The sequence below is a fragment of the Lissotriton vulgaris genome, chromosome 8 (assembly GCF_964263255.1).
Source record: "Lissotriton vulgaris chromosome 8, aLisVul1.2, whole genome shotgun sequence".
Lineage (NCBI taxonomy): Eukaryota > Metazoa > Chordata > Amphibia > Caudata > Salamandridae > Lissotriton > Lissotriton vulgaris.
In genome coordinates this window covers 528805500-528830636 of record NC_141696.1, presented here as the reverse complement: position 1 = coordinate 528830636, position 25137 = coordinate 528805500, and the positions used below count along the sequence as shown (strand labels likewise).

The window sequence follows — 25137 nt, the reverse complement described above, 5'->3', positions numbered from 1 at the left end:
TAACCTGCACACCGCTATTTTAAACCTCAATGCAGTTTATTTTCAGAAAATCGGTGCAGACCTGCAACCTGACTGACCCCTGTCAGGTCCCTACATGAACTGAACACTCAGACACAACTATGTCTAGTGCAGGAATGCACTGTTCGAACTTGCACAGGTGCAAAGAAATTATTATTCTCATTTACTTCATTTTTTCAACATTTTTTCCAACATCTAGAAATGTATCAGTACATACATTAATTCATGTTATACCATCGTTACTATGGTGAACCACAAAAACAGTCAACAAAATTAAAGTTCATTGGTTATTTACTAATGATTTTCAAAAGTGCATAGTGTTTTCAGCTGTTTTTGCAAACATATTCACAATTCATTTTCATTGAAAATATGATTCATTTTCTTCTAACAAATGTCAAACTAGTGCAAATATTGCAAAGTAATTTCCTCAAAACTCGCGATGACTCCCAGTGCATTTCGATGCCGCAGCATCTTCGTCAGGGGAAATGCTATATGAAAAAATTATACTGTATGAGAACAGGTAGCAATATATACAAATTTCTCAATAGTCATTTTCACGTATCATCTTGTGCTCATGCACTAAATAATAAGTAAACACACACCCTAAGTAGTCATGCAAATGCATTATCTCATTTTATCCAAGCATGCCAGCAATCCAAGCAATTAAGTGCTAATATCCTTGTGGTATACCCTATACATGCCATCAAGTTTGGTATAGTGCATCCAACGTGTGTATCACAAGTGCCACAGCCATATATAAAAAATGTGAAGCAATATGAAGAAAACGTACCCTCCAATCGGGTACTATGTCACCTTAACTGAGACAAAAACGACTGTTCCTAAAAACAAAACGGGACCAATATCAGTATGAACAGGACCAATATAAATATACCAAAATAAAACACCAAGTGTCTTCATTTCACCTATGTGAACCCGCTACTTACTTCCTGTTGCCACTACTCCAAACTTGAAACTCCTGTGTTTTGACGTTCAACCTGTGAGACAAGAACAACCTTTACCCTTTGCGTTTAATCTGTACTAGCTTTTCATAACTGCCATTAAAAACCCTCAATGAAGCTCACCCCGTTCGTTACCTTCAACTTATTTACGATTCGCGAACACTGCCTCCATAATCCGTTTCAGTTCACAAGAACACGCCGTGAATCGGCGCTGCATGCCGGGACGTAATATAACGCCCAACATCAACAACGGACTGATGTCCCTACCCCCTTCCTCGTGAGTTCCAAAATTTATCTTACTGCTTCTCAAATCTTCAACAGTGTTTAAATTCGAGTTATTCAAGATGTAAGAGTTATTCACATCCAACCAAATTATTGCATGTTAATCGTAAACGCTAACATCCAAACGAGAGTAATAGAAAGCAGACTATAACTTTCGGTAATCTTAAACACTAACATCCAAACGATAGTAATAGAAAACGGACTGTGGCTTTCAGATACAACAACTTTACTAGAAGAACCCATTTACTCTGGTCTCATTAATCATAGTTGAAGCCATGTCTCCAATTGTCATGTGCTGAATCTCCTACTGGCTACAAATAATTACTGTGTCAAAACATAATAATAATAATAATGATGAAGAGATATGAAACATATAAAATATATAAACGTGTGTGTGTGCACAAGCGTTGGTGGCACTTTATCCAAATTTAATCCTGTATTAACAACTCATTTACAACCACAATAGCATGAGTCAAGGTTACTCATAAATAACAAGCAAATTCAATTTTGTCATTCAGCCCTCCCGGTTTAACGGTGTTCAGGTACCTCATCCAGAATGCCTCTCTTTGGGCTATTCGTATGTTGGGATCCACATGGGGCTCGACCAACACCTGCTCTAGTACAGTGTATCTTAGTTGAGGAATGGTGTGTTGTCTCTCTTTCCAATGTTGCGCCAAACTTGATTTTTCGTTTCCTAACCTTATATTTGATTTATGCTCCGTAAGCCTGACCTTGATTTTCCTTGTGGTGCGGCCTACATAAACTAAGCCACACGGACACTTGATAGCATATATCACTGAGCTTGTATTACAGTCAGAAGTGTGTCTGAGTTTGATCTGTTTACCTGTATGTGGATGTGTAATTGTGTCTCCCATTAGTACATTTCCACAGTGTCCGCAGTTGAAACACTTGCGCATCCCTTTGACCTTCTCCTGAAGTACCTTCTTGTCTTTGTTTCAGCAGTTCTTTGAGATTTTTAGGTCTTGACAGCTCAAAAATAGGTTTATCGACAAATACTGTTTTGAAGTCTTCTTCCTGTTCAATTAGCTTCCATCTCCGCAGTATACACTTCTTGATTTTAGGAGTGAGCGTGGATTGCTTCAAAACGCATACTTCTCTTCTTGCCGGTATTTTCTGTGCTTTTTTTTAGTAAGGCCTCCCGTGGTTTTGATAAAGCTTTCAATTTTGCCTCAACTAGTACCTTATCTGGGTATCCTCTGTTGCTGTATTGTTGCGCCATTTCTTCTATATCCACAGTGGCCTGTGTTTCATCGCTGCTGATCCTCTTGATTCTAATGAACTGTGAAAATGGCAGATGGTTCTTCAAATTCTGAGCGTGAAAACTGGAATAATGCAGAGCATTGTTTCTGTCTGTCGGTTTCTTGAATGTTTTAGTTGTGATTAAATTTCCCAGTTTTGTTATGGTGATGTCTAGAAAGTTTATGGTGTTCAGGTCAATGTGATTAGTAAACTTGATCCTAGGATGACATTCATTCAGAGCCTTAATGGCCTTTTCCAGTTGTATTTTGGTTCCTTGCCAGACTATCAAGATGTCCTCTATGTAACGAACATATAGTTTTAGATGTTCTGTCCAATTCAAATCTTCCAAAATGTGAGAATGTTCAAACCTAGCCATAAAGATATTTGCGTACGCAGGCGCCCCCGTAAAACCCATGGAGGTTCCCGTCTTCTGTAGGTAGAATTTAGATTGCCATGAAAAATATCCGTGATAGAGGCAGAATTGTAAAATCTCCAATAGAAAGATGTTCAATGATTCCTCATACTCACTCCTTAACAACATCCACTCCACTGCCTCTATACCCTCCCCGTGGGGGACTGACGTATACAGTGCGGTCACGTCGATTGTAGCCAACCATGTTTCACTCTCACTGGATATCGTTAGATTAGCTAGCTTATTGAGACAATCTGTGGTGTCTTGTATGTATGATACCCACTGTTGCACCAGTGGTTGCAAATAGTAATCAAGAAATTTTCCAATTGGTTCTTGAAGAGAACCGCAGCCTGCCACAATAGGGCGGAAGGGAGGGTCTCGGTGATCTTTATGCAGTTTTGGTAGCATGTAGATATGAGGTCTTTTTTGGATAATCGGTGATTAAGAACCTGAAAGTTTTGTCATTAATCCATCCTAAGTCTTTTGCTTTCTTGAGGATCACAAGCAAAGTAGTTTGAAACGCAACCGTAGGGTCTGTATGCAGAGCAATATAGGTGTCAGTGTCGTCCACATGGGATGAGACTTTATGGTTGTAGTAGGTGGTGTCCATCACCACAAGGGCGCCTCCCTTATCTGCAGCTTGAAATGTTAAATCCTGGTTGTTACTCAATGCCTTTAAAGTTGTCAATTCTTTTTTAGTCAAATTCATGCTTTTAGGTGTTTTTTTTTATGCGTATCCACCAGACCTTTCTTCACCAATAACTCAAATAAATCCAAAGTCTTATGTGATGTAGGAGGAATAAAAGTGCTCTTTGGTTTGAACACCTTCACGGATGCGTCAGTGTCGGGCACTTGATGAAAGAACCATCTTAAACGGAGCTTCCTCATGAATTTATATTGAGCTATTTCTGTCTCTAGTGGTTTGGTATTGTATGTGGGTACGAAAGACATACCTTTGTTAAGAACTCTCAGTTGATCGTCCGTAAGTTCCGTACTTGAGATGTTTACCACCAGATCTCCTAGCGGTTTCTCCCCTTCGTTTTGGGCTTTTTTTGTTGTTGAGCCTTGTCCCCTTCTGACCCGTTTGTTTTGTTTGCTTCGTCTTCTTGAGGAGGATGGTCACTCCTCTGGCCTGCCTCTAAAAAAGGCTCCCTAGTGGTTCCACTGGTGGATGCTCCCTCTCCGGCCATTGATGTTGTGCTCGTTGTTGATACTGGCGGTCTATTCGGGAGAGTGTCCTGTTTGGTAGCCACACTTTCCTCTGAGGAGGCCTGTGTTCTCTTAAATGGGCGTTTCTGGGCATAGACTTCTGCCCACGTATAAACTTCGTCCAGTTCATAGTCTATCGTATCTCTACGAAATTTCCTCAACTTCCTCTCGTGTACCTCTTTTTCATGTGCGTCTATGGTTTCGTTTATGTCTTTAAGTGCTAGATCCAGCTCTTCCTTCGTCATACGTGATTCCAGGTTGGTTTTCAGATCCTGAATTTCGGTGGCTAGTTCTTTAAGTATGTCCGATAACTCCTCAATAATTAGAAGTATAAGATCGAGCGAACATTTATTTAAAATAGAATACCATTTAACCATGAATGGTTTATTGAATTTAAAAAGCATTGGCTTTAGAGCAATCCTTAGTCCTCGTGGAATCCGTTTAACCCGGTGGTACTGAATGAGCGTAGAGGCATGAAGCCTTTGATTCACCTCTTTTCTCAGAGTATATTGCAATTGCTTGAGAGTTTTGCTGGTTGCGCCTGGGGCTGCTTGAAAAGCCCTAGTTTCTTTAATCAAAGAGTATATGCTTGTTGCTTCCTCATCTGTGTATCCTTTCTCTTCAGCTTGATTGGCCGTTAAGTGTGATATTTCCTCAAAATTCAGTGGTCCCACTGTAAGTTAACATGTTTCTCAGACAGCGCATGAGCCATCTTAGGTGAGACCTAAAAAGGGTTGTACGGTGAAACTTAAGTTTAACTAGCTCTTTAAATTGCTAAGTATGTAAGGAAAAGTAATTGTGAAGGTGATTCTTGGCACATGATAAGACAATCTTCAATTTCTTGTGCAAAGGCAATCAAGATATTTTCTTTCACAATCAGCCTTTTACATAAAACAGTTTTACCCCTAAACCATTCAATAAATTGGCTGTGGAAGAATGGACTATGTGTACCTATTACTAATGAAGTCAGTTTTTTGGCCCACGATTATTTATTTTAATTATCTCTTTGGGTGGGGAGGTATAGGATGTAAACCACTCTTTTTCTCTTTTTAGCTAATTTCTAAAGTCAAATCAATTCTCTTGAATTAAAATGTAGAAATCTGCAGTGTTATTCCAATCTTCAAGGAACATATGGGAGTGTACATGACATTTTAATGTGCTACCCAAAAGATGAGTTGAATTTTCTTTTAGATCCACGACCCTCTAGGGTAAGACTCTTGTGCTTACATTTGTTATATTTTTCTACTTGCAGGGTCCTATTTTGATGGAGCTGCAGACATATCGTTACCATGGACACAGCATGAGTGATCCTGGAGTCAGGTAAGATTGATTATGATACAGTCTAACCTATGCCATGGACATAAGAGGTGCCATTAAGCACTGTCATTCTTTACTTCAGAGGAGAACTTTTAATAGAAGGACATAGTTACCATAATGTTAAATGACTGTTAGTCTTGGTGTATTAGTTAGATTAAATACAATGTTTCTATCCTTTTCACCTATATTGCTTCATTATGCTTTACCCTTTGAGTGCTGACAGAATAGATTTAAGGAAAACAGTTAGTTAAGTGAGTGCTTCTCTAAGGACATAAATTGTATATGTACTTTTCTTTCTTAGTTATCGCACAAGAGAAGAAATTCAAGAAGTGAGAAGTAAAAGCGACCCTATAACTCTGCTCAAAGACCGAATGTTAAATAACAATCTTGCGAGCGTCGATGAATTAAAGGTATTGTTGTTTGCCTATAAAAATGGAATTGGTGTTGATAGCCTTATCAATCTTAGCTTGAATTTATAAAGCTTGTGGGCAAAATTAGTAAAATAAGTCTGTTGAAAGTAAACAGTATCATTTTGAAGATCAGTGATGTATTGGTTAGCCATTACTATTGTTGTGCACAAGTTTGTTTGTTGCTAGACCTCCAGACCTTAATACTCTTATTTTTGCTTTGTTTATTTTCAAAGCTTGGTAAAGGCATTTGTTTGTGCTAACCTGGGCAGCCTATGATGTGCTGTGTTACTGTTTTTTTATTTTTAATTGGTGCACAGAAGTGTGCCTCTCCTATGTAAAAACCTAGTTATGCAGCGTGAATCTTGTCTGGATAACCATGCTGCGTATTATTCCGCCCTCTAAGGGGTAGGCCTGAAATTATAATTATTCTAGTAGTCCTCTTTTATTTTTGTGTGTCTGGGCATTGTCGACCATTTGGGGTACTAGTCCTCCGTTCTTTGACATCCGGTCCCCACACCGGAATGCTGTTTATTTGGTCCCTTCTCCAGATTTTTTTTCACCATTAGTCCGGAAGCAGAGCAAAGCTGCTGAAGATTTTTCAACAATCATGATGTTTTTTACTGAGGATTTTGGGTGCAAAACTTAGGCACTGAAGGAATATCAACTGTTGCACCAACAACTTGGAGAGGATATTTTTTCCACTAACAAAGACAACTGTCAGAGTGGTTTTACAATGAAGGTGAGGGATAGAACATTCCCCTCCATTGATGTTGCCTAAAGTGCCACCATAAGTACTCCCAAAAGGACAGCCGCAAAGTATGCAACCTCTGTCTGCCAAAAGATCACAGCGCAGTGGGCTGCTATGCATGTGCTCGATTTCAGAAAAAGCAAGGGAAAGCAGAGGTGGGCACGTTTCGCCACAGCACCGGGTAAGAATTTCCTAACCCTAGGTCTGGTACAGCCAGCTTTCCTCTGCCAAGAGGGGCTGTCTCTGGCAGTGAGGACACTTGGGAAGATAAAAGGAATGGTGGCATTGTGCTTCTCCCTGGTACCTCATACACAGTTACACATGAGACCACTTCAGAAGTGGCCTCAAGCGCAGTGGTTATAGACAACTGGTATTTAGGAATATGTTGTTGTTATCACTGCAACAGTACAGAAAAAGATTCAGTGGTGGAACACAAAAAACATCATGGTGAGTAGGCCTTTCAAACATCCAACTCGCTCAGTGACCATCCCTACGGAGGCATTCAACACTAGGTGGAGAATGCACGTGGCAACACAACATCCGAGGCCCATAGAGCCCGGAAGAAGCAGTCAAACACATAAATATCCTGGAAATGAAGCAGTTTTGGTGGCACTGAAAGCTTTTCAAAAACAGGGCAAGAAGCAAGTGATCAAAATTCAATTGGACAATACAACAACATTCCACCTCAACAAATAGAAGGGAACAAAATCACATGCACTCTCCTAGTTAGGTCAGGACATATAGAGTTGAGCCATCAAAAAGAGGATATAACTAGTAGCAGTTCCTTTCCAAGTGAACTGGGAAGCAAACAGGCTAAGCAGACAAGAAAACCTCCCACATGAGTATGGTCTAAAACAAAAAATTATGAACATCATCTTCCACAAATAGGGAGAACGACAGATGGCTTTTTCCCAACACAGGGAAACGCAAAATGCCAAAGCTTTGCTTGTAGGTACCTTCACCTAAGCCCTTTCTATAGACTGATCAGGGCCATTTGCGTACGTTTTTCTGCCAACTCCAATGATACATCTCATGCTGAACAGATGCAGATAGGACAAGAGCGCACCAGTCACCAGGGAAGCCATCGCAAGGTAGATAGTCCATGCTGTTCAGACATGCTACAAGATGGCTGGCATACTGCTTACTCAAAGACCAAATGCATACTCTTCGAGCAAAAAGGGCCATACTGACATTTATGGTCAAAACATTATGTAGCCTCATTAACCATAGATCATGCCATTTTCTTCACATACACCTCCTTTAAAATCTATTAGTAGGTAACAAATTACTTATTCTTTTTTTGCCATGTAAGAGTCCCAAACCCTCATATTATGTCAAGCCTTCACTTAATTTAAGAATAGGTGCTTAATTAATTCACAAGTCGTAAACAATGAAGAGTAGCCCGTAAATACATTTAATGTTAACGTATCTGTTTTTTTCTTGTGAGACATACATGTATTCCGTTGACATAACACTTACAAAAGAAAATATCAGTTCAGTAACCAACGTTTTTCATTGATCATCAAATGAACAATGGGTCCTGCTAAATAAGTTAAAGAAGGACCTGTAGAAAAGCAAATTATGTCGGAAATTGTGGGGATGAGTGATGAAACTATATGTAGAATTATCTTTGAGAAAGACTATCCCCAGATATGAGAAAAGCCAGCGTGACAAGCTGATCGATTCAACTGAAGCATTACTTTTCTTCATACAACTCCTTAATTGCAAAATCCTTAAAACCATGTAAAATTACTTCAACAGAAGGTTAGCCTTTGGCAAAATGAAGGGTTTTATAAATGAAAAAGTAACCAAGTATTAATTTTTAAAGAAAATAGGTTTTTTTCAGCCTTTGATCCTCACCCCTTTCTCGCCTCCAAAATACCTGAGACCGGCAATCAGCAGTACTGTCTCTTACATTGCTGGTCTGTTCTACAGTGAGGGATTGATAAAAGATGCAATGATTATACCACTATTAAAAAGTGTAAATTGTAAATTTAAGTTCCAGACATGCCAAATCTACCAGTATGTCAGAAACGTCATGACAAGTGTGGGGCAGACTGTAATGAACACGTTGTGAAGTTATGACAACCAATCAAGATTTCAAATTGCTCTGAGGTTTAGACCGCTTTAATGGATGTGTAAGGCTACTATGGAGTCTGGACCTGGGGTAGTTTATAGTGTGGTTTTCTGCTGCTTTTAGTACTGTATATTATTGGCTGTTAGAATGAACACTAGACAGAGCTAGGAGAGACAGTCAAGAAATAAATCCCATATTTCTTCAAAGAGGGAGTCAATCTAGTGTATCTCGGCCAGTTTGTCTTCATCAGTATTGCTTAGTTGTGGGGCAATATGAGGCTCCACCCATTCCTACTCCTGTGTAGTGTATACATAGGACTTTTGGCTATGGCATGCACACATGTAATCGTAATGTTCAATGTTATAAACAAGATTCCAGACCTGTGGTGCGGCTGGAGTTAGAAGGTAGGAAGTGTTACATCTCAAGAGACATTCAGCTGAATGAGGCTCAATAATCTGGTTGGGCAGTTGGGTTAAAACACTGGTTATGGAGTTGAGTTGCTGTATGCTAGCAATACCACTTTCCATGTGAATTAAATTTCTATGCATTACGCTCATAAGAGCAAAGAAAATCAATTTTAGCTATAGTTCCGACCCTTCCTTTCATAGCAACACACCTTGGAAAGTAGCCTCAACAGTTAAATAATTTTACACTGGTTTTGTCACTCACTCTTATTGATTTCGTTCTTCCTACCCATGCCATTAGAAGTTTTTGTAGTGTGCCAACATCTAACAATGGGAAACTGAAGAAATCATTGCCTATCTATTTGTAGTTAAGTCCACTTTAAGGTACTTCCATTGTCTTGGAGAGCATTCTGGGTAAATGGTCTCTTCTTCCTCTGTTATGTAAAATTGTATCAATCCACGAAGCCCTAAAAATGTGAAATTGGGTGCCTGTACAGTAGCATGTAAGTGCCCACAGCTATATATATTGCATCCCCCATCCAGATACTCGAGTAAGAGACCTATTCTAGTAGATCCTGTGGTTGCTCTTAGTAGGCTAATTTGTGATTCCTGATGTAATTCAATAAGAGCACTGCCTCCCTGTTAGCCATGCTCAAAAGAGAAGTTGTTATTGTCACAGGACTGGTTATACAGTCGGGAAACTTTTACGCCTTTAAACATATCCACTCAGTTTTTGAAATGACTCACTCCTGGATTGAACTCTCCAGTACCCTCTTCCATGGCACCCTGTGGATGTACCGTACACAGTATGTATTCAGAAGACATCCAGACCTTTGGATCCAAATGTTATACTTCGACTATGACTCCTGCATTGGTAATGTCTATGAAAGGATGAGTAACAGGCTAAAACTAATCTGATACCATAGCTTTCATGAATGCTAGAGTTTAGCCACTTAAGACTAACCCCAGAACAGTTACCGGCTACAATCTCGCAACTAAAACATGTGGAAATTGTCTTTGGTGTTAGACTGGCTTGAAAATTCACTACCCAGATTTGTTTCTATAGGTCTCAGACTGCGAAAGACTGCGCACATGCGCAGTCGAGCTGGCGAGACTTAATGAGATAGAGGAACTTTCACTAGCAAGGTTAAGCCCCGCCCCTCTTCTCCATTGGCTGGCGTCCTAAACGGTGGGCAGCCATTGGAGAAGAGGTCCTAGTGACGTTCTTCTTTCTCTCTAAGCCCCGTCCTTTTCAGACTGGCTTGCTTGACTTCCTTCTGTTTTACGTCAGCAGGAAGTCAGTCTGAAAGGGACGGGGCTGTGTCATTTCTTTCTGCTTTGCAGGCAGCCTGGCGATGCCTGTGAAGGAGCCAATTGCAAAAAACACAGTTGATGGACAGAATGCAGAACAATGTCTTACAATCGCCCCAGTACAAAGATCTGGGCCTAAATCCATCGTATTTTTGCACTCCAAACCACCCTAGGTCAGACAATGGCTATATGCAAATCAGCCTTGACCCTGTGCCTCATGGGAACAGTCCAGCTCGAACTACCAAGCCATGTCTTTCCTAGACCGGAATCAAGCATCCAAGGAGCGGTTTCTGGCTATCAGCCTTCTTCAGCCTGGATAGCTTGACTCCAGTGATGTGGAGAGCCTGGGACTCACGTCTGAGCATACCCAGCCCACTCGGGGCGAAAATTGCAAAAAACACAGTTGATGGACAGAATGCAGAACAATGTCTTACAATGTCTTACATTCACCCCAGTACAAAGAGTATTAGCCGGAGAGTGCCCTCCACTGTCTCTTTTCACTGTCTAAGGAGGTGATCGAAGCACGTTGATAATGTGCAGCCTATTTTAGGTCACATAAACTGCTTGTGCATTCATTGCATTTGTGGGAAGATTAATTTAAAAAGATCTGCCGTACACAAGTCTTTCCTTATTGCACAATGCACTTATGTAAGTCTCTCACGACCTCAGATCATTCTGATAGGAGCCATCTGGCATTAAAATGCTGGCCACACTGAAACTTTCAAGTGCTGTACGTTAGATTCAGTACATTATATGGCAGAGGGTCACAGCATAACATATGAACTTTATTACAAAATTGAAGGCCGGAAACTTCAAATGAAGGTCGCGTTGGTCGTATGTTTAAACAGTTTTCTGAGGTACCAGGGTTCGGAATGTGCCTTGCTGAAAAGTAGCAATACACATTTTTACAGGCTAAAAGCATGCCTTATTGGATTTCAGAGGTCTCGCATGTTTCCTGGAGAGAAGCCTCTGTCTGCAGGCACAGGGAGATGAGACGCCGGGTCCGCGATTATACCATAATGAAAGAACATCTATTTCTTTCATTTTGGTATAATCGCGGCACCCGCGCTTTACTTTTAAAATGTTACAAGTAAAGCGCGGGTGCCGCGATTATACCAAAATGAAAGAAATAGAAAATTAGATACTTCCTTCTTTTCCATACAGGGTGTCGATTTTCTCCTGTAACGTGCACTCTGCAAATGTTTTGCATTTGTGTCTTCTGTCTTTCCGGTGCTGCTGGTTCAGAGGTCACAGGCCAGTTTTTTAATCTGAATTGATGTGAACCTCTTTCCAAGATCTAAGCGCCCTTCTATTTCATATTATGTCCTCTTGTTTTCAGTCATCTTCTCGTTACAATATTTTTCTATTGGCTGTGATATTTACTTTAAGAATTTCAATATCATTGTAACTCCCCATCCATCTTACATTTATGAGACTTTCCTTATTGTGCAAGGGGATTTAAAACAACAGTTTGTACGCTCATCTCTCGACTGCCTCCAGAAATTGGTCATAATTGGTTCAATCGGTAATAGTACTTGCATTTTTTTATAATTTTGCATCTGGCATATATCTCGATAATCAACTCTGTCTTCTTACATAGTGTTCACGTGTGTGAGGTCCTCTAATATCTTATTTCTTTTCCTGTTATATGACCTTTTAGACTTCACTGTGTGCCGATATTTCAACCTGAATGAACCTTTTTTCCATTCTGAGGCTAGGTTTTGTACTATTTTTGCTGTATGTTGGGTAGCACTGTTGGCATGCACTAGCTGCTTTGGAGTTGTACTTAGCTGTTGCTTTCATTTATTTCAGGCAAAAGGCAAAGTTTCTCTTGGTAGGCTCAAAGCATGTGTAATTGCATAAAATTCTGTAGTGCCACAATGAGTGTAAGAGGCGCATATCATCTCAAGTTCCAGGGGGGATCAATCCACGTATTGATAGAAGCGGGAACAACACCTTTGTAATCATTCTTTCTGCCATGAAAGAAACAAATGTCATAACATCTCCCTAGAATTGTGTAGTCCAGGAAGCCTACAGGAATATGGACTGAATGACTGCCTCCACTCATAAGACATGGATGAGTAATAACCAAATGTAGCTTAACACCACAAAAACAGATAGCATTAGATTGGGACAACATAACAAACATGAACTTCAAGACATATGGCCAAACAAATTTGCCAGGAGATGGTTTCTGTTCCTACTTCCCTCTTTGCCGATCTTCAGGGCATGTTACTGGACTATAGGAGGAGATTCTCCCAGCCTCCTACTTCTTCGCTTCCTTTGACACAGGACGTGTCTGCTCTGGCAGCTTCTTCTGTGGCCTCGCCAAGGCCACCTTCCCAAATGGTATCGCAGCCGCAAGTCATCAGCCCTTTTATACCTACTGTGGTTCGAGAGGTGCAGGATGATTCCTCGGATGAGGATCAGGGTGATGTCAGCAGGCCGGACCAGTGTGTGAAATGGGACGATTATGTGATACCAGACCCGGCTTCTCCTACTCCAGAAGCAGTTGATTCTCCCCCAGCGGACATTGGAGGGTTTCACAAATTGACGGAGAGAGCCTCACACAGATTTCAACTTCCCATGCCCTCAGTTCAATCTGAGTGTTTTCTTTATGATTTTAAAGAACCTTATAGGAAGACGGTCCGTTCCATTTATTTATGTGTTTGTATAGCGCTAGACTCGACTCCCGAAGGAGTATCTCTGCGCTTAGTTAGCCAACTGGAGTATAGACAGTGCTTCACATGAGTGCGCTGAGGGAATAGGAGATTTAAAACAGGAAGGTCTTCAGTAATTTCCTAATATTTAGGTAGTTAGAGCAACATCTCAAGTTAAAAGGAAGTTTATTCCATAGACAGGGGCCCAGGGACAAGAGGGCTTTACCGCCCAATCTCGCCTTTCTGATGAACGGACTCTGTAGCAGAAATTGGTTGCTAGAACGGAGGGTGCGTACAGGTTTATAGAGGATAAACTTTTCAGCCCGATACATGGGGCCTGAACCAAAAATGCTTTTATGAAAACCACAACAGATTTTGAATTGAATCCGTTGTCGGATTGGCCACCAATGAAGCTTTTCCAAAAGAGGACGCGAGGGAGTTCTGGGCAGGGCATTAAGAACCAGTCTTGCCGCGGTGTTCTGAGTCACCTGTAGTCTGCTCAGCAAGTTGTCATTCGCTGATATAATGAGTCCATTACAGTAGTCCAGGCAGCTAAGTATTAGAGCCTGGACAAGGGTTTTTCTGGAGGTGTCTGGCAGAAAAGGGAACACACGTCTCAGAAGTCCAATTACGTGAAATCATGAACCCGCTGTTTGGTTGACGTGTTACTTTAAGGACAGTCCTTGGTCCAGCCGAACCCCTAAGTTCTTCACCGTCTGCTTAGGACTGGGGACAGGGCCCAGATCTAGTGGCCACCAGTCTGGTGACCACAGTAGTGGGGCCTCCCCGAATAGCATGACCTCTGTCTTCCCCACATTGCATTGTAGGAAATTCGAGGCCATCCAACGGGAACTGCCCTCAGAGAAGGAGTGCTTGACAGCAGGAGCTAGAGACTGAAATGGGAATAGTAGCTGAGTGTCGTCAGCATATGACACCGGAATAAATTCATAGGATCTCATTAGGTCAGCTAGGAGGGCCACATATATGTTGAAAAGAGTGGGGCTCAAGCACGAGCCTTGTGGCACCCCCTTGGTGAGCTCCATAGACGTGGAACGAAAGGAGCCCAAGCTGACACTTTGTGATCTATCTGAGAGAAAGCTCTTCAACCAGGACAGAGCCAACCCCAACCTCCTGCAAGCGGCTGAGGAAGATATCGTGTGATATTGTGTTGAATGCTGCGGACAGGTCCAATAGCACCAGAATCATGGAGCTCCTTCTATCCTGTGACATTCTGATGGTATCGGTCACAGAGAGGAGCGCCGATTCTGTGCTATAATTGGGCCTGAAACCGGATTGGGAGTGGTCTAAACCTCCCGACAGCTCGATGAAATTCGACAGATGGGTATTGATGTATTTCTCCATCATCTTGCTCAGGTAGGGTAAGAGGGATATGGGGCGGAGGTTAGAAAGGTTGTCCATGGGAGAGCGGAGTTCTTACGAATAGGATTTACAACAGCTTTTTTCCATTCCTGTGGTACCTGACCTTCGTCAAGAGAGAGATTCATCAGGGTCCGGATCATAGGGCAGAGTATATTGGCCAGAGAGATGATAGTTTTGGCAGGCAAAAGATCTAGAGGAGATCCTGTTTTAATTTGACCCATCAGAGTATGAATATCAGTCTGACTAACTTCAGGAAAAGCAGTGAGCATTGGGGAGTCACAAGTCGGGGGATGAGAGGATGTTATAGATGCACTACTCTTAGAGTTTGTGGCCTGGATGATTTTGTCGTATATTAGCTCTATTTTATTTTTAAAAAAGACAGATGTCATCACACAGTGCCTGTGAGGAAACATCCGCACTTTCGCAGGCCTCAGGTTTAATAAAGGCTTGTAAGATATGGTATAGTGCTTTGGGAGAGTTACCGGCTTCCGCCAACTGAGAGGCGAGATTTTTCCGAGCCAATCTTATATTTTTATGATACGTTGTCAAAGCATCAAAATAAAATTTTTTGTTTTCTTCAGAATGTGTTTTCCTCCAAGCTTTTTCTAATTTTTTTACAGGCTTGTTTCTTGGCCCTTAATTGGTCAGTGTACCACGCCTCCTGGCGAGAGGTGGGACGTTGTTTGTACAATTTTAAGGGGGCTAGAAAGTCGATTGCAGCTAAAACAGCAGAATTAAACTTGGAAAGGGCTGACTCAATATTATCAGAGGCAGTGATGAGGGGCTCAATTAATACCTTCTGAAATTCCTCTTTTGTCACTTTATGCCACTGCCTGCGTAAAAATGAGGGAAGGGGGGCCGTTTGTTAGGTTTGTCCAAACCTAAAAGAGAAAATTTAATTGTAAAATGGTCAGTCCAATTCATCTGAGTTGAGGGTTGACATGAAATCTTGGTGCAGTTGGAAAAGATCATGTCTAGTGTATGACCTGCTAGATGAGTTGGGCCATTATTGCACTTGGCGAGACCCAGTAACGAGAGGTCCGATAATAGAGATACGGTCTCAGGATTCCTGGGGAGATCTCCATGTATGTTAAAATCTCGAGAAGAAAGAAATCATCTCCAGCCTTAAGATGCGGGGCCAGTAGTTCAACCAGGGAGAGTGTAAAACCAGCACTTGGCCCTGGGGGGCTATATACCAGAGCCCCCTTCCAGTAAGCTTTGGATGAAGTATTAATCCTAAAGACAATAATTTCCATTGAGGGATTACTCTTTTGTTCCAATATGGAAACGTTCAACTCCTCCTTGTGAACAATAGCAATCCCACCACCAGTTTTAACCGGACGGTCCAGCCTTAGAATTTTATATCCAATGGGAATACCCAAGGTGATGGCAGGGACAGTATGAGGCTTTAGCCAGGTTTCAGTCAGAAAGCATACATCAGGCAGTACGGTCGAAATTATGTCCCAGGTTTCAGTATGATGTTTTACTAGGGACCGGGTGTTACAGAGAATGCTCTTCCAGCCCGTTGCCAAATGTATTTCTCCACTGTGACAGCCAATGGAGATGGAAGAGTGGAAAGCCTGGAATCGGCAGTATCTACATGCAATAGGGCCTTCTAGGCATGGCCAGGAATCCCGGGCACATTCCTATTGCCAATCACGAGGAAGGAATAAGGGTAATGAAGAATCCAGCTACTGTCATTCCATTCTTGCCACGCCTGGTAAGAAATTCAAGGCCCCTGGCGACAGTCCAGCATCTTTAACCCCTTCCATGCTGATGACGGCCCCCATCCGTCATGCATTACAGTGCTCGTGTGCTGATGACGGCTGGGGGCCGTCATAAAGCCATTGATTCTTTAAAAGCCTAGCACACGAGGAAAATCGCCCCAGCATGGAAGGGGTTAATAGGTCAACCGAAGCCGGATTCGGTGATATCGCAGGCGGCTCAGAGGAAATCACGCAACCCTTCTGCGCCCCTTACTACTCCTCCTGACAAAGAAGGCAGACGCGGAGCTAATGCTGGGGAAAGGTTTTCCTCCATGGCAAGTCTTTTGATTAGAGCGACGAATGCGTTGGCGATTCTTGGCAGATATGATCCCCAGATGTGGTGTGATCTCTCACCATATCTTGACCAGCTGCCCAAAGAAGCCAAGGGGCAAGCAAAGAAAATCTTGCAAGAAGGAGAGGTTACATCAGGTGAAATTATCGACTGCGCAATGGACATTGCCACTACAGCTTTCCGCTCGCTGGCAGGCGCAGCTGTTCTTCGTCGCCAAGGCTGGCTCAGAGCGACATGGTTCCGGCCGGAGGTCCAGAACAAAATCCTAGACCTTCCGTTTGATGGGGAGGCATTATTTGGTAAACATATTGATGATGCCCTCCAAGACATCAAAAAGGATACAGAGACAGCGAGATCCTTGGGAACCTTACAATATTGGAAGATTCCTTTCTGTGGAGCCAGAGGAAGAAGTACTACAACATCTAGAAGTTCATACCAGCAACAACGGTTTTCTACTTATAGTTCGACGCCTCAGTCTTATCGTCCATCTTACCATCAAAGTCCAGGCCAGACCTCTTCTTTCTCTAGGTCTAACTCTAATGGGAAACAGAATCGCCAGGGACGTGACACAGCTAAACGACAATAGCTGCGTTCTGGCTCTTGCTGCTGTACCCCCCTCCCCGAAAAAATCTGTGGGGGGCAGGGTATCCCAATACCTCCACAACTGGCAACAGATAACATCAGACTGCTGGGTACTCAACATCATTCAATATGGCCATACGTTGGAGTTTGTTCGTCTCCCACCTTCCAAGCCCCCTGCTGACATGCCTTCGAAACATTTGCGGCTCGAAGGTCATCAGATGCTCCTCAAGGGAGCAGTAGAGACGGTCCCCTTTTCTCAGAAGGGAAAGGGGTTCTACTTCAGATTTGTTTTGGTCAAGAAGACGCTAGAGAAGTGGCGCCACATATCAGATCTCAGGGAGCTAAACCGCTAACTCCTAAAACAATCTTTTGGGATGGTGTCTCTCCAGGACATTTTACGTCTCTTCAATCCTGGGGATCTTATGGCCACTCTCGATCTCGAGGATGCCTATTTTCACGTACCCATTCATCCAGCCCACAGGAGGTTTCTACGGTTTACAGTAGCCAAGAGCCACTTTCAATTCAAAGTTCTTCCGTTTGGACTTCGGTCTGCTCCGAGAATCTTTACCCAGGTGCTACCACCGGTGGCAGCCTTCCTCCGGAAGCAGCATTTCCAGATGTTCCCCTACCTGGACATTTGGTTGCTGAAGACTCCGTCCAGACGTGCAACGGAGGATACAGTCAACGCATGTACGAGTCTGTTCAGCAATCTGAGCCTGACTCTCAACAGGGAAAAGTCATCTCTCTGTCCGTCCACGAAAGCACGCTTCCTAGGAGCCATCCTGGACACGTCTCTCAACAAGGCTTCTCCATCCTTCGAAAGGCAAGAGAAACTTATGTCCATGGCTCAGCTGTTGCGAAGAAGAAGGTATCTTTCAGTTCGCCGCTCAAATTCCTGCTAGCAACAATTTCCACTTTCATTCCTTTGATACCTTACTGCAGGTTGCTGATGTGTTCACTTCAGGAGCAGCTCGACCTGCAATGGTGACAAGTAGACGGATCCTTCGAAGATAGGGTGGGGATCACTCCAGCTATCAGAAGGGCCGCTTTGTGGTGGACGAAAGAAGAGAATATATCCCAGGGTCTATCCTTTGTAAACAATCCAGCTCCTCAGGTAGTGACTAAAGATGCCTCACTGGAAGGCTGGGGCACGGTGCTACAGGACTTGCATGTAAGCGGACATTGGTTGCCACAGCACTGTCTTCTCCATATCAATCTCCTGGAACTCAGGGCAATTCGTCTGGCACTACAGGCTTTTCTTCCACGGCTGCAGGGGTTGGCGGTTCTTGTCCACTCGGACAATACCACAGCCATGCACGATAATCAAAGAAGGAGGTACCAGATCACTTCCGTTGTCACAGGAAGCCCAGAAGATTTGGGAGTGGGCTATCCTGCACGGAATGTCCCTGAAGGCAGTACATCTTCCTGGAGTACTAAACAAGAAGTCAGACATGCTCAGCAGACTGTCATCAGTCAGCCACGAATGGGAACTGAACCAGACTGTCTTGTAGGAAATTTTCCACTGGTGGGGAAAACCCTCAGTAGATCTCTTTGCCACCCCGGAGAACAAGAAATGCTGGTTCTACGCCAGCAGGCGACACCATTGCGGATCGCTGGGGAATGTGCTTTAGATAGCCTGGTCCGGCGCATTTGTATACGCTTTTCCCCCCATTCCGTTGATACCAAGAATTCTCAGGAAGATCAAAACTGAGCTGTGCAAGATGGTCCTGATGGCTCCAAAGTGGCCGAGGCAGTTCTGACTCACAGAACTTCTCCTCCTCTCCCTGGAACCTCCACGGCTTCTACGGATGGTCTTGGACCTTCTCACAATATCCCAGGGCCAGGCCAGGCATCTGGACACTCGCTCCTTACACCTGTCGGCCTGGCTTCTGAGCAGCAAGAGTTTCTTGGGCTAGATCTCTCAGAGGAGGTTAAGGAAGTTCTCTCTCAGGCTAGAGCTCCTTCTACTAACAAGACATACCATTTAAAATTGAAGCGATTCTGTATATGGTGTCAGCTGAAGGGTTTCAACCCTTTCTTGTCTCAACCTCATCAAGTTCTTCCATATTTCCTGTCTTTAGCCACAAAAGGACTGTCTCATTCATCCATAAAGGTTCATTTGGCGGCAGCCTCATTCTATAGACGCACTGCGTCTGGACCTTCTCTATGGTCGGCCAGGATTGTCAAAGAGTTTCTAAAAGGCCTCTTTAGGGTTTTTCCTCCAGTGAGGCCTCCGCCCCCTACGTGACATTTGAATTTGGTTCTCACCCAGCTTATGAAACATCCATTTGAACCAATTCATCGAGCAGAACGGAAATTCCTCTCTTGGAAGGTGGCACTCCTTTTAGCTCTCACTTCTACAAGAAGAATTGGTGAGCTTCAAGCTCTGACGATCCAAAAACCCTTCCTTCAGTTCAAGAGAAATACAGTGATTCTAAGGACTAATCCAAGATTCATACCTAAAGGGCCCTCGGACTTTCATATAAATGAGCCAGTGATTCTTAAGGCTTTCTTTCCTCAGCCCTCTACGCTGGCAGAAAGGGCACTCCATTCCCTGGATGTGCAAAGATGTTTGAAATTCTATCTGGACCGTACTAAAGAATTCCGGAAATCTTCTCAACTGTTTATTTCGTTCTGCGCTCCCCGCAAGGGCTTGCCCCTGTCCAAAAAGGGTATTGCTTGGTGGGTTACTAGTGCTATACTTTGTCATTCAGCAGCGGGCAAACCCCTGGAGGGTAGAGTCCGAGTACATTCTACAATTTCCATGGCTTCTTCTACAGCCCTCTTTGCTGGGGTCCCGATCAAAGATATCTGCAGGGCTGCAACTTGGAGCAGCGTGCACACCTTCACAAGACATTACTGCCTGGAGGCCTCGACGCAGGAAGACACGGCTGGAGGCCAGGTGGTCCTGAAGAACCTCTTCCATCGAGTGGTGAGCTTTCATTTCTTCCCTCCTCCTTTCTTTCTTGTTATTGGCACATTTTGATTTTAGATTACATATGCATTGATATTTATTCTTAATATTATTGCACTGTTTGTTAATGTTTTTGGCTTGATGCATTAAAAAAAAAAGTAAGGAGAAGATGAAACAACAATGAGAGAGCAAAGTGTGCTTCTGACTGCTAGCTACTCTGATACAAGCTATGGGAATCTATGAAAGTTCCAATACTGCAGTAAGAAAACAAGTTACTTACCTGTAACTTTGGTTCTCCAGTATTGGTAACTTTCATTGATTCCCATACGCCCACCCTCCTCCCCTGGGAAAGCTCAGCCTTTAGCAGGTCTTGTTATACTGTTACATAACGGCTACGAAAATCTGAGGCTCTGAGGTTCTCTCAGGAGGGTTCTATGGGGTGAGGCTGATCAGATTGGTTGTTGCATTATTTTGGTCTCTTTTACAAAAAGAGGTGGATATGCTACAAAAGGGAATAAGGCCTAGGCCTTTTTCTTTCTCTTTTGTATCTACTGCTATGTTGTTTTGGTTACCAAGACTCCCATTCCGACGACGGGGAATGATACAAGCTATGGGAATCTATGAAAGTTACCAATACTGGAGAACCAAAGTTACAGGTAAGTAACTTGTTTTCTTCTTTTAGAATGGAGGGGTTAGCCTGGCTTCCCAGGAAGCCGGTAAAACCTCAGGAGAGAGGTAGGGGAAAGAGAATAGCTTTTTGTGCGTGGGGAGTACCAGCAGTGTGGGTAGCTGAGTGAAGGGCTGGGTAGAGGTGCAGTTTGAAAAAGAAAAGATAGATTATCAAAGCTGCTCATCCATCTTTGAGAAGGTCTTTGATTCAAATAAACCTAGGAAAGTTAATAATGTTCATAAGAATGGTATTTCTGTTTATATATTGAATGTAACCGGTTTCAGATATATTCCAAAAATGTGCAGTGTTCTGTAAGAACTCTCCTATATAGATGTAGAAATTGTGTGCCTTCAGGAGACTCATTTGACTAAGCATGAATTGACAAATTGCATTGGCTTCAGTTTACTGTACCGGGAGCTACAAAGCAGGTAATTCAGGTAAATGTTGTGCCCTTATTAGGAACAATGTGTGGCAATTTCTTTATATAACATTCTCACATCTTATATCAATGCGCCTATAACCAAGCGCAGTCTGACCATAACCCGCTAATATTTTGTCTATCTCCGGGTTTTTCTGCATTTGAACTCATTCCAAGAAAGTGAATTTTAGATAGATATGTCCTCATAGTTGCGAATTTCCATACATGCACAACTAATATTTCTGAAAGATTTGGTTAACGAGAATGAGTGTTCTGCTCCAGGTGGAGTATGGTGGGATTCTCAAAAATCTATGGTTAGGGGTGCTATCCTCAGATTTATCTTCCAAAGGGATGGAGTTGTCAAATTGGAGATAGAATAACCTTGAAACTCCCTCCGAATATTAGAAATCGAACATGGTAATCTAATTCAGCATTGTGCTCTTCACCTGCTAGAAGAGGGTACTTTAAAAAAAACTAGAGACGGTCAATATGTTGCTCAAAAAAGTTCATGGACTGAGGTGGCTTGTAACCTACGACTTAGCTGCTTTGAAAAAGGCAAGAACAAGGGTCACATCTTGGTACTTCAAGTCAAAGAATGAGCCTGAAATAATTTTGTTAAGGTTATTCTTGACTCTAAGGAGGCTGAAGATAAGGGCATGGATCCAATCCTTAACACATTTCACTCCTTCTATTCCCATTTGTATAAGCATAACTACTCGCCTATATGTACTTCTGAATCTTAGAGGGTCTTCTCCACTATTTTCACTCTAGTATTTATAAGCTCAATAATTTGTTTGACATGAAATCTGTCCTACTCCCCTTTTGGAGGGGGACATACATTGTGATTTTTTTTTTAAGAGAGATAAGGCTCCCAGATTATGTGGCTCTTATTAACACATATCACTTATCAACTTTGATTCTAAAATATGTTAAAAAATGTTGATTTATAGATTGGCTTCAATGATGAGGAATAGGTAAACCATGCATCTCGGGTTTATTCCTGCTCATTTGTTATATTGTTTTTTTGCATTTGTTCGTGAATTAAATATAATATTACATCATTTGTGTATTGTTTTGTAGTACAAATCATCGAAATTGCGAAGGCTGGGTTCCCCAGCTTCCAGTAATGACTCCATGGGGTCACTGGATTCCAATAATTATTCAGGGAGCGTCCCTGGATTCCAGTAATGATTAGGCGGGGGTCCACAGAAGTCAAAAGGTTAAGAATCACATGTTTACAGTATTTGGTTGATGGATGGATGGTTAGACTCATTGAGCTGATGAGCATGGAGGGGGATACATATAAGTATTACCCTTGGGCACAAAATAATGAATATTTCCTGACTTAAGTATCAGTGTAATATCAAGTTATTTGCTCTACCCCCAAAGGTTATATGCCCGGGTTTCATGGGCAAATTCTTAATACTTATGCTGCGTGTACATGGAGGCTGATGGGGGGTCATTGACTTCAAAATCCAGTCAATTGCTTGGTATTGTTCTTCCCTTTTCCAAATGTATTATAGTTGGATTTCCTAGAGTGTATTTTGGTGTTCTGTATTACTTCGTAGTTGTAGCATGATTGTGTTACAATGGCATAACTGGACCGCACTCCTTCTCATATGCAGGAGTGGTGGTCCCAGTTTGTTGATATCTGTGGGATGTATATTGATTTTACGATGCAACCAGGAACTTGTAATTTGTGAAGAATTTGGCACCCGATCATTTCCTGGATATCGACCATTTTCTCGTCTTATTATGACCATATATAAATTTAGTGGTCTTTAATAGTCTTGCTGGTTTATGGTTTTATATGTGATGCACTTTTTCATTCATTTAAGATATGAATATAAGTATATGAAATATGGATTATACGGATTATGCATTATATAATTTCATGCTGCTTTATAGATTGTGTATGATAATTTCATAAAAAAACAAAGAGCAAAAACTAAACCAGTTTTTTTGGCGCATTGTCAACCTTCAATCTCAAAGTTTGATACTTTTTCAATACCCATTTTATGTTCAGGAAAAAGTATTAAAATTGTTGACGTTTACATTTCACACTACAAACATCAAAAAGACGTAATAGAGTTTGGGGTTGAGCTTATTTCTGAAAAGGCTAAATATGCATTTTCATCTGTTTTGCAGGAGATTGATGTTGAAGTAAGAAAAGAGATTGAAGAAGCTGCACAGTATGCCACCACAGACCCAGAACCTGCTCTAGAAGAGCTGGGTAACCATATCTTTGCCAACGAGCCACCCTTTGATGTGCGCGGGTCAAATCTTTGGATCAAGTACAAGTCTGTCAGCTAAACATCATGCGTTTTCAAATTGAATTGAAGTCTGTTACAATATTGCTATCACCATACAAATTCTCAGTACATTTAATATCTCCTTAAGGACCTGCTTTCAAAGTTAAATGTATTTCTACTATAGAGTTTAAGGACTGAAGACCTTTATTTTGGTGCTAGAAAATTTGCTATTGTCTTGATCATTGTTCATTTAAACGTGTTGGGAAATATGCAAAATTTTTGATGAACGTTTATTAAGAGAAGTACGAAAAGGACTCTGGTTCTACCAAGGACACAATTTTAATTAATAATTAGGCTCCGAAAGCCTTTTGGGCTAATTTATTTATTGAAACAAAATTAACACGGTTGGCTAAATTGTATTCTTTTTATTGGTTCGAATCATGTCACTTATACATAAAATCAATAAACTTTGATGGGAAAGGAATTGCTTATCTTTATTTCAGAAAATCTTTTTTAACTATGAAAGCCAGGCAGCCATTACTCGATGGTATTAAAATGCCCTAACAATGTTTTAATGAATAGTACTGTAATTCGAGTTGATACAGTGGAGTTTGTGAAAATAATTTTGAAATGCGACCCCTTTTATCCAGTGTTTCTTGCCTCGCATATTAAAATGTTTCTTCCGTTAAAGATCGGCTAACTTTGGAATATTATTTTTTGAGTTTTCAAATTTCTGACATCTCAAGAAATCATCCAGGAAAGAACTGGATGGTAATGCTAGTAATGTTATGTGTATTTGCAAAGCGCACAATCATCCGCGTGGGTTGTATCCTGGTGCTGAACAGGTGTGTGTGTGTGTCTGTCTGTGTCTGTGTCTGTCTAGCCCTTTATATGTTAGGTTGGTAATTCAAAAGAGAGTTCTTCAGCTTCTTTCTGTATTCAAGAAGAGAAGGCTCAGATATAGAGTGGGAGGCGGTTCCATGCTCTATCAGAGATCGCCGTTCTCTTGACCAGATTCTGTATATGCATTGGATGTGTGCTAGTAGGAGTCCTGCAGAGCGGGGGTATGTTGGGGGGATTGATTGAAGGAGATACAACTGTTCAGGTAGGTGGGGCCTAAGTAGTGTAATGCCTTGAATGTGTGCTTGAGGAGTTTAAATGAGCACGTTTGTGTATACAGAGCCAGTGTATCTCCCTTAAGTATGATGTTATGTGAGTTCTGTGTGGAGGTTAAGGATGAGTCTTGATGCTGAGCTCTGGATGGTTTGTAGTCTTACTGTGAGATCCCAATCAGGGATTCCATTGTCTGAATTTTTTTTTCCGCTGTTGGGTCTGGGTTCTTTGCTGAGGGCTTTACAAGTTGTGAAAAAAGAAAAGTTAAAAAAAAGTTCATCAAAGAAGTTGGAAATATTTGTAAGATTATCGAATAGCAGAAGATTTCTGTTGTGAAGGGAAGTGTTCTCAACGGTTAGAGAATGCCCAGACAGGGGGCACCCTGTTCCGCTTGATGGCGAAGACTCCTTTTTAATTCTGCCCGAAATGCCATCATACATTTGCGCAGAGATATAAACATCGGGCCTGTAATCTCTGCCACTCGACCATCAAAGCAAAGACTGTGAGGTCTGTGCGGGATTAGAGTACAAGATGCTGAAGGCAAGAGAGAAACAGAGACAGGCGCATAATGCCATGCAGGTACAGAGACCAACACCATCCTTGAGAGACCTGGGTCTGTTAAGCCACGATAACCAGCAGAGGGAATAGCTTCAGATGCCGACCTGAGTATCATTGAGAGGGTA

The 25137-nt window shown here is 42.1% G+C and overlaps 1 protein-coding gene across 2 annotated transcripts in view; it reads left to right on the top strand.

Moving 5' to 3' along the window:
* LOC147697257 (pyruvate dehydrogenase E1 component subunit alpha, mitochondrial) overlaps positions 1-23825 on the top strand; it is a 158794-nt gene extending 134969 nt beyond the window's left edge. For both annotated transcript variants that reach the window (XM_086934334.1, XM_086934333.1), the window contains 3 exons: positions 5393-5460; positions 5759-5867; positions 23238-23825. In XM_086934334.1, the coding sequence (XP_086790460.1) occupies positions 5393-5460; positions 5759-5867; positions 23238-23402 (342 nt within the window). In that variant the 3' untranslated portion in view covers positions 23403-23825. The remainder of the gene's footprint in view (positions 1-5392; positions 5461-5758; positions 5868-23237) is intronic.
* Positions 23826-25137: the final 1312 nt, after the last annotated feature.